This window comes from Galeopterus variegatus, unplaced genomic scaffold (genome assembly GCF_000696425.1).
Source record: "Galeopterus variegatus unplaced genomic scaffold, G_variegatus-3.0.2 Scaffold278, whole genome shotgun sequence".
In the NCBI taxonomy this organism is placed as follows: domain Eukaryota; kingdom Metazoa; phylum Chordata; class Mammalia; order Dermoptera; family Cynocephalidae; genus Galeopterus; species Galeopterus variegatus.
Genome location: NW_007726389.1, coordinates 626,989 through 635,724, shown reverse-complemented (window position 1 = coordinate 635,724; position 8,736 = coordinate 626,989). Strand labels below are relative to the sequence as shown.

The 8,736-nt window shown below is 41.9% G+C and overlaps 1 protein-coding gene across 1 annotated transcript in view; it reads right to left on the bottom strand.

Moving 5' to 3' along the window:
* PTGER4 (prostaglandin E receptor 4 (subtype EP4)) overlaps positions 1 to 8,238 on the bottom strand; it is a 10,971-nt gene extending 2,733 nt beyond the window's left edge. Inside the window, exon 1 of the mRNA XM_008566931.1 lies at positions 7,363 to 8,238. Within this exon, the coding sequence (XP_008565153.1) occupies positions 7,363 to 8,235 (873 nt within the window). The 5' untranslated portion in view covers positions 8,236 to 8,238. The remainder of the gene's footprint in view (positions 1 to 7,362) is intronic.
* Between the last annotated feature and the right edge of the window lie 498 nt (positions 8,239 to 8,736).

The window sequence follows — 8,736 nt, the reverse complement described above, 5'->3', positions numbered from 1 at the left end:
GTTTGTCATTTTTTTTTTTTTTTTTTTTTTTTTTTTTTTTTTTTTTGTGGCTCGTTCATAAGGGGATCTGAACCCTTTTGACCTTGGTGTTACTGACACCAGACTCTAACCAACTCAGCTAACCTGCCAGCTCTCACTTGTTTTGTTTTTGGAACTTATTTGGTTACAAAACCTGACCTAAACTTATTTTGGTAGCAGAACCTGAACTGAACAGACTGTGATGCTATTTATAGTTTTATTTATTCCACTTAGAGTAAACATTCCTATGTTTTGCTGCAAGGGTACTGTTCCAGTTCTGATAGGGACATTTACATGTATTAATAATTATTTTTTATAAAAGCCCAGAAACTTTGAGTTATGAAACCCATCTGACCCTAAATGTTTTGGATAAGGAATTATGGACCTGTAAATCCCATAGAATAAAATGTTCAAATTAACTAAGATTAAATTAATATCTTGATCTCTGAAAGACAGCTAAATAAAGAATGAACTAGAATGAACAGCCATATATGATATCTTTTCTTAAAATGCTTTTATGAACTATGCTTGGATAAATGATGATATCAAGACAAAGCATAACTGATTTTTTAATGTTTACAAAAAATAAAGCATGTTGGTTTCTTCCTTCCATAAGCGTTATTGAGGTCCTCGGCTATGCCTGGGAACCTAGTAGTTTCCTCAAGTCTACAGGCCTTTTCTCAGACAAGGTGTTTGCTGCTGAGACCCGGAGGTTTTGAGGAACTGATTAAGGTCCCCCACCCTGCTGGTGACAGAGTCTGGTCTGGTTCCGAGGTTCCAGATGACCTCCGCATGCTTTCTGCTCTACCAAGCTTGCTTTCTGTTTAAGAATTATTTCCCAACAATGGAATTATTGTTAAAAAGCATGAGATCTATATTTTACTCATATCTCATACTATTTTCCTAAGGTAAAAGAAATGATGGATTTAAATCTGTTAGTATCAGGTCCCATGTGTAATCTCCAGAAAAGACCTGTTGCAGCGTTTGTGCGAACTAGAGACTTCAAGCCTCTAGGTGGCGGTATCGCTCTACATGGTGGTTTTTGACACTCCCTAAGAAGCATTATGCACAGCCATCTCCAAGACTTACAGAACAGGATCTTGGTTAAGTCTGAACTTTGCATTTCTGAGATTTTTAACATTCAACTGTTTTGTTGCTGGTTGCTTCTCCCACCACAACCTCAAAGGAAACATGTTTACTACTAAAAGGAGGAAGATTTTGGAACAGTTAAAATGGAATGAAATTTGTAGCTATTTAAAGGACCGTATTAGGAGTTAGCATTTTATTTTCAAATTTCTGTAACCTTTTAGCAAAGTCAGAGTGTTGTAAGAACAAATAATAATGGGTTTTCATAATCCAAGGTGACAAGAGACAAGGAAAGAATCATCTCTATGCCTCACTTTATCCGCAGAAGCAATTAATAATTTTGACTACTATAGAAGGGAATAAAAGGAAGCTGTATTAAAAGTGTGCTCTAGGCTGGCTGGTTAGTTTAGTTGGTTAGCGCACAGCCTCATAACGCCAAGGTCATGGGAGCCACCAAAAAAATAAGTGTGCTCTATTTTAGGGTTCCATGGGTGGCAGGGAGGGAAGCTTGCAATTAGTATAAGCCACCAAACACGTCATTTAATGTCTTTTCAGTAAAAGGGAGTTCACAGGGCAGCAAAAAGATGAGTATAAGAAGCACAACTCTGAATTCGTGTAAAAAAAAGCTGGTCGAATTATTTGAAGAGAATCAGTATGAATGAGTTTTACGTTGCATCAGATTCTCAGTGAAGATTTACTTCAAGGGAAGAAAGAATAAAATACAAAAACGAACAAAAACTCCACGCACTTTACAATGTTTGTGGAAATATGAGTATAGCAACCTGTGCTTCACTTTAAAGGCTACTTGGTTTGCTCTCCCCCAAGCACAGAAACCCAGATTCAGATGGGAACATCCACAACCCCTTCAATGCCACTGGGAAGCGGAGCACACTTTTCTGGAATTCTGATCCAACAGGCTCTATATGCCATACAAATAAACAAGTCCGGGCAGTTTTCAACGTTGGAAGTGTGTGCTGTTGATAACCTCTGTGCTCAGAACCTCTGAGTCAGGGGGAAAACACCTTAAAATATTCACAGAATACAAACAACATATTTACTTTCTTCCAATTTTAAAAGTTAGTCTTTTTCTTAGTAGCTGCAGATTTGTGAATGTGGCTTATTATTCATATGGGCATACCTTATAGTATTCTAAACTTCTTGAGAATGATTAAAGATTATAGTTTAGGAGCAATGGAACATGGAGAAAATGGAATAAATTCAAAAGAAGGTGTGTTGACAGGAAAGCTGTAAGGGGGGCTACAGCTTGTAGAGGTAAACACACAAGCTTTGGAATCAAACAAACCTCTGCTCAGATCCTGGTTCTGCTCCTTATAACCTATGGACAAATCATTAAAGGGCTTACTTAGTACAGTGCCCAGCATATAACATCTATGTTGGCTCTCGTTAATGTTTCTGGTAACCCATGGTGGAAGCTTGGCCGCTGTGGAATATATCAGTAATAAGAACACTGCAGTTTAGAGGTAGCTGTACTTTCTACTTAAGAATAAATAACCTGTTTACTGGGAATGTCACACTGAAAAAATAATGTTGAAATCCTGATTAGACAGATTTAGTGATTAACTGTCAAATAGTAATGCTTTCTAGCAAACGGCAAGATCTGTAACTGGATTTGTGTGTGCACTCCTTGTCCTACTCCAAGCACATAAAAGAATCATCTGTGTGTGCTCAGTTATCTCACTACCTTGTGAAGAATCCAAAATTGACACAGCTGTTACTAGAAGTTCTTACCACTTTTTTCCCTTAAGTAAAGGACAGTGGAAAGACTTTTTGACCGGGTGGTGGTGTGACAGATCTCAGTTATCATTCCTTCTGGGTCACTAGTTGGCCATTTACCATAGGCAAGTTACTTAATCTCTATAGGTCTATCTCTACATCGAAAATTTATTTCTGAAGATTTTTATTTATTTAACTCTTACTTTCAACATTCTAACAGGAAACTACAAGAATCTCTTCAGCTATGAGATAAAAAATCTTGTTAGCAGATATTCCGTAAGACCAAAGCCTGACGGATCAGCAAAATATGGTGAAAAGAGACTAGGACTCACCCATAGCCACCCCATCAATTGCAGAATAATAGAAATCCTTTTTCCGCAGCTTGGGAAACCGAGGTGCAGAGAGGGTGAAAATACCCATTTGTCCTGCTTTCTTCTAGAGCTTTTTCAAGATTTAAATGAGTTGGCGGATGTGGGACTACCTTACTTTCATGTGTTACTCTGCAGTATTCAAGGAACTACTACTGGGTCTGCAATTTCATGTTATGACTAATAATTGCCTCCAGGAATTACTATTTTTTAACAGCCAAATTTATTTGAAAAATAGCCAAATCCTTTAGATTGTGCTCTAATTGTATCCAAATTTATTGCATTACTCTGTACCTGATAAAAATAGATGTGATTTTTACTGATCTGAAATCCCATAGGTTGTTTTATGACTCCATTTCCAGTTTTTCTATGGTAAACAAAAGTGTATCTATTTACACAGTTTTCATCTGTATTTATACACTTTTGCTAATCTAATGCTGGTGAAGGCTTTACAGTAACAACTGATTTATTGTAAGCAACCAAATAAACACTCACAGGAAGCTATTCTCCTAAGATCCTGTTTTATCCAACCCAGGCAGAAGATGAATCAAACTGGCCATTCTACCCTAACAGAAACTAATACTTGTTACTTCAGGGTAAGAAAGAAAATAAAAGAAACAAGAAACAAATACCTTGGCTTGCCTGCGCATGGGGGAAAACGCCTGTCCAAATTCTGCAGTGTAACTGTTTAGCCCTGAGGCAAAAGATTTGATTATAATCGTTATCTTAACATTAGTAACTGCAAAATTAGGGACCAGAAATTGACCTAGCTACGGAATTTAACACCAGGATCTTAGGAAGCTGTCTTACTGGCATATTTCTAAAGAATGCAATCCCTTTTATTTATCTTAAGCAAAGACTCTTTCATTTGTTCAGTGTCTCCTGTATTTTTTTAAAAAAACAGAGACTGGTTATAAATAGATGAATGGACAAAATGACAAGAACCACCTACCCCCTAAATCTTGTCCTGGGATGTTTCTTGCAGATTGTGTTTACACCTTCTCTATTCATTGGTCATGACCCACTTCAGAGAATTTTGTAGGTTCAGCACAGTTCCTTATATCCACAAATAATTTCCCAACCCTTCTATTTCCATGCCAAGCTTAGCTCTATTTATGAGATATGCATATTTTGGATAACAAATTAAAATTTACTTGTTATACTGACCTCAATATCAATCACTCTCTAAAAGTCACTGTGGTTTTTTTCTTCCTTGGTGTCCAAAAGACAAAAAAGTGGCTACTTGTTTTCCTTATATATTGTGTCAAACTTCTGAAGATTCCAGGTAAACTATATTTGCTGTATTGGTTAGCTTTTCTAAAGCATTTTAAATGATCCAAAGGGTTTGATTTTCCTCAAGTGGTTTTAGCAATAACTTGATTTGATGGGCCGGCCCGGTGGCGCACTCCTACAGTGCGCCGCTTGGGAAGCATGGCGGCGCTCCCGCCGAGGGTTCGGATCCCACATACAGACCGGCCGCTCACTGGCTGAGCGAGGTGCGGGAGCAACACCGAGGGTTGCGATTCCGTTGCCAGTCCCGGTCCGGTATGGGCGCGACACTGAGGGTTGCGATCCATTGCCGGTCATGAAAAAAGACAAAAAGGAAAAAAAAAAAATAATAAAAAAAAAAAAAAAAAAAAAAAGCAATAACTTGATTTGATAAAGTTAAAATAGATGCTTCATTAGTTTCCTTGGAACTGAAGATAGGACCAACTGCTTTAAATGTCAGAGAGTTCAGAAGCTTTAATCTTAAATTACAATATGAAGATGAGAAACATGAAAAAAGAAAGTTGTAAAAGTAAGCAAAATAAGACTATACTTGTGGATGTTTCCTTTTTATTATTTCAGTAATTGCTAAATTGTGGGTGGGTGGGTAGTGTAATGACCCCATTACTTATCACCAATTTACAATTAAACTGATTCTGAAATTAGATTTTAGTAGCCAAACCTCAAGACTAAAAACTGAAGCCACTACAATTTGTATGGTTCTTTATTTCTCACAAAGGTATGTAAGTGTTTTACTAATGTAATAACGTCTTGGTTGAGACCGTTTCAATTTTTAGATTGAGATTACATAACATCTACTATGCGTTACTGACTTTATACCAAGTGGACAGTATTTCTTGTTAGTTAAAATGTGGTGAATTTTCAAATCACAAATATAACTCCTATAATTTCTTGCCTCTAGGTCCTCAAATAATTTCAAAGGCTTTGTGATGGCCCCAAACCTTAAGGCCAGGTCTACCACTGCAGTCCATAAAATGAATTAAGCTTTGACTGCCTCACCACATGCTGGAGGAAAACACTTCATCTGGGACTGTGCAGGAATCAATAGCTTCACATGCCTATCTCCAACCAAAACATATTTGTAAAGTATGTACATGTTTCTCTAATTCCTCAGTTCCTTAAAGTGGATGTTCTGTAAATAACTATTCATTTTGTCATTTACTGTTCTGTAAAACATGAGGAAGAGACCAGGGGAACTGGGGCCCCAGCAGGAGCAGGATTGTTTCTTCCAAAATCTCATTTTATTCTGAGTTACCACTACAAATAGTAAAATATATTTATGTGGCTCAAGTGTGACTTAAAGTCTGTAAATTATATTGGGTCCTGGAATGGCTTAAAGGCTCTTCTGGCCAATTATATTTATTTCTGTTTATACGAATTGGCAAGAAGCTACTGTATGCTGGCTCTCAGCCACCTCTAAGTTCCTTACATTTACAGTCACTTTTATCAGAGATATAATATTTTTACTTCAAAGATCCCTGGACAGTATTAATAAAGGAAAGAAAGGAATAATACCCCATCACATTAAGTTTTCTCTTCTTCTCATTAAGCATGAGAAAGACAAGGTGTCTCTTGTTCAGTTGGTAGTTTAGAATTTCCAGGAACGCAGTGTTTTAAGTAGAACTCAGAGCTAGTTGCTTTCAAGAGAAACTCTACATAAAGTATTACATTTGTCTGCCCATCTGGTTCTGGTTTTTTTTTTTTTTTTGGCTGGCTATAACAGGGATCAAACCCTGGACCTTGGTGTTAGCAGCACCATGCTCTAACAAACTGAGCTAACTAGCCAGCCCCGGTGCATTCTGCTTTAATGACAAGCAAAGTAGAGGACTAGGTAGGGTTTAAAGCTTTCTCTCGTATGTTATTTTAAAAGTTAATCCAAAGGCAATTTTAAAGATGTCCTGAAAATGAAGTGTTCCAAAATTCAGACACATTGTACAAACGCCAAAATTAAGTGTTCTAGGAGCGAGACATGCTGTAGTATTACATGAGTAGGGTTTGTAGTCAGACGGTCCAAAGTCCGTTACAAGCTGTAGAGCTTTGGCTTGGTCATAAACAAGACAGCCATCTCCAAACCTCAGCTTCTCTGTAATGGTGCTGTATCTCTCATGGTTGTTGAGAATTCAAATTCATTACCTCATGTACATTAGCCTGCCCATAATTGGCTCCCTGAGAAATCTTGCTTTCCTGGCCTCTAGAGAGAATGAAGAAACCTGAGTCTGGGCCATGCCTGCGAAAGAATTATAATTCTTGTGCATTAAAATGTTCTCCCAGGGCATACCATGGTAAAGAGGAGGGGACTTAGCTTGACAGTGTAGGTTCTGCTGGAATATTTTAAGCAAGTTATTCATTCCCTCTGTAAAGTAAGGGAGTTAGATTTGACTAAAAAGCTTCTGATATCTCTTTTAGCTCTAAAGTTCTACATAATATACAGGAAAAACGCAAAACCTCTACATAAACCCAAAACGCCAAAACCCCCATTCTCTTAAGGAAGAGATCTTACAACAAAAAGATCGCCCTCCCTGACATTTTAGGCTCTGCAGTTCGTAGTGTGGGTACAGCGGGTTCCCCTCCACATCTGAGAGAGAGGGGCGGGGTGTTTCCGGAAAACTCAAGGCCAGAGTCAGGCAGCAAAGGGTAGGGGCTGTCCCTGGGTAGAAAGGAAGTCAGGCTTTCGGGCAAGAAACTCGGGGATGTAAGGGAAAAGCACCTGCTAAATCTCGTTAAGATCGGGACTTAGCAGGGGGTTGGGCCTGCTGAAGAAGTGTGGGGATCCCAGCCCCGACGTGGAGGAGACACACTTCCAAGGAATCAGAGAGAAAGGTGGATGCAGGAAAAGGGTCGAGTGGGACCGCAGCCCCGGGGCACTCACCACGAGCGGGATGGAGCAGATGAGCACCACCAGGGAGGTGGCGATGAGTAAGATCACCATCTGGATCTCCGCGCCCGCGATGCGGCGGAAGCTCCGGCGGCGCCGAAAGTCGCTGAGGCGCGGCAAGGCCGGGGAGGCGGTGGGGTTGCTCCGGCAGGCGGCTGAGACGGCGGCGGCGGCCGCCGCGTGGTGCTGCTCGGTGCCCAGCGAGGTGCGGCGCATGAACTGGCGGTGCATGCGGAGCAGCGCGCCGCACACGAGCACGTTGCAGAGCACGGTGGCGAGAATGAGGAAGGAGCTGAAGCCCGCGTACATGTAGGAGAAGGCGGCGTTCGCAGTCACGTTGGTGGTCCAGTCGATGAAGCACCAGGTCTCAGGGTACTGCAGCCGCGAGCTGCCGAGGCCCATGTTGGGAAGCGCGCAGAAGAGCACGTTGGACGCATAGACGGCGAAGAGCGTGAGGCCAGCCAACCGCTTGTCCACGTAGTGGCTGTAGAAGTAGGCGTGGTTGATGGCCAGGTAGCGCTCGATACTCATGGCACAGATTATGCTGAGGCCGGACAGGCTGAAAAAGAGCAGGATGAAGGTGCTGTATTCGCACAGCGCCGGGCCCCCGGGCCACTGGCCCTTCAAGTACGTGGCGATGGTCACCGGGCTCACCAGCAAAGTGCCCAACAGGTCGGTGACGGCCAGCCCGCATACCAGCGTGTAGAAGGTCGTCTCCTTCTGCTCCTTTCGCGACTTGCACAGCACCACGATGGCCACCAGGTTGCCCACCACCCCGAAGATGAACATCACCGCTGGGATGGTCACCGGGCTGTTCAGCCGGTCGGGGAGCAAGGAGGCGGACGCATTGACCCCGGGAGTGGACATGATGGTGGTCGGTGGTGCGCAGCCTTGGAGTGCGAGTGGGGATGGCAAGAGAGAGACAAAGTCGGGGTGAGCAGAAATCACCAGTCACAAGGTGTGAGACCCGTGCGCAAGAAACAATATGCTGATGAGACAGAGGAGCAACTCGATCCCACTTTCTGGATTGCAGCCACTTACCAACTGCGGCTACCGAAATCTGCAGGCTCGCGAATAACGTCCTGCCAGCAGCACCACTCTACTGACATTAATATTTATAAGCTGATACTGCTATTCTCTCCTCCTCCCCCCAACCCAACTCACTCCACTTCCAAGATGAGCAAGACCCATCTCAAGGGAAAAGTGGCTCGCTAGTGTTATTCCCGACAGACTCTGAGTCAATAAAATTCTCACTGAAAACAAGTTTTGGAAGACAATCTGGACAGCGCACTCTCTCCTCCTTGGCTCCCTTCGAGGAGCGCCCGGCCACCGCGTTCTCAGCCCGATGCCCCCAACCCTATCTCACCT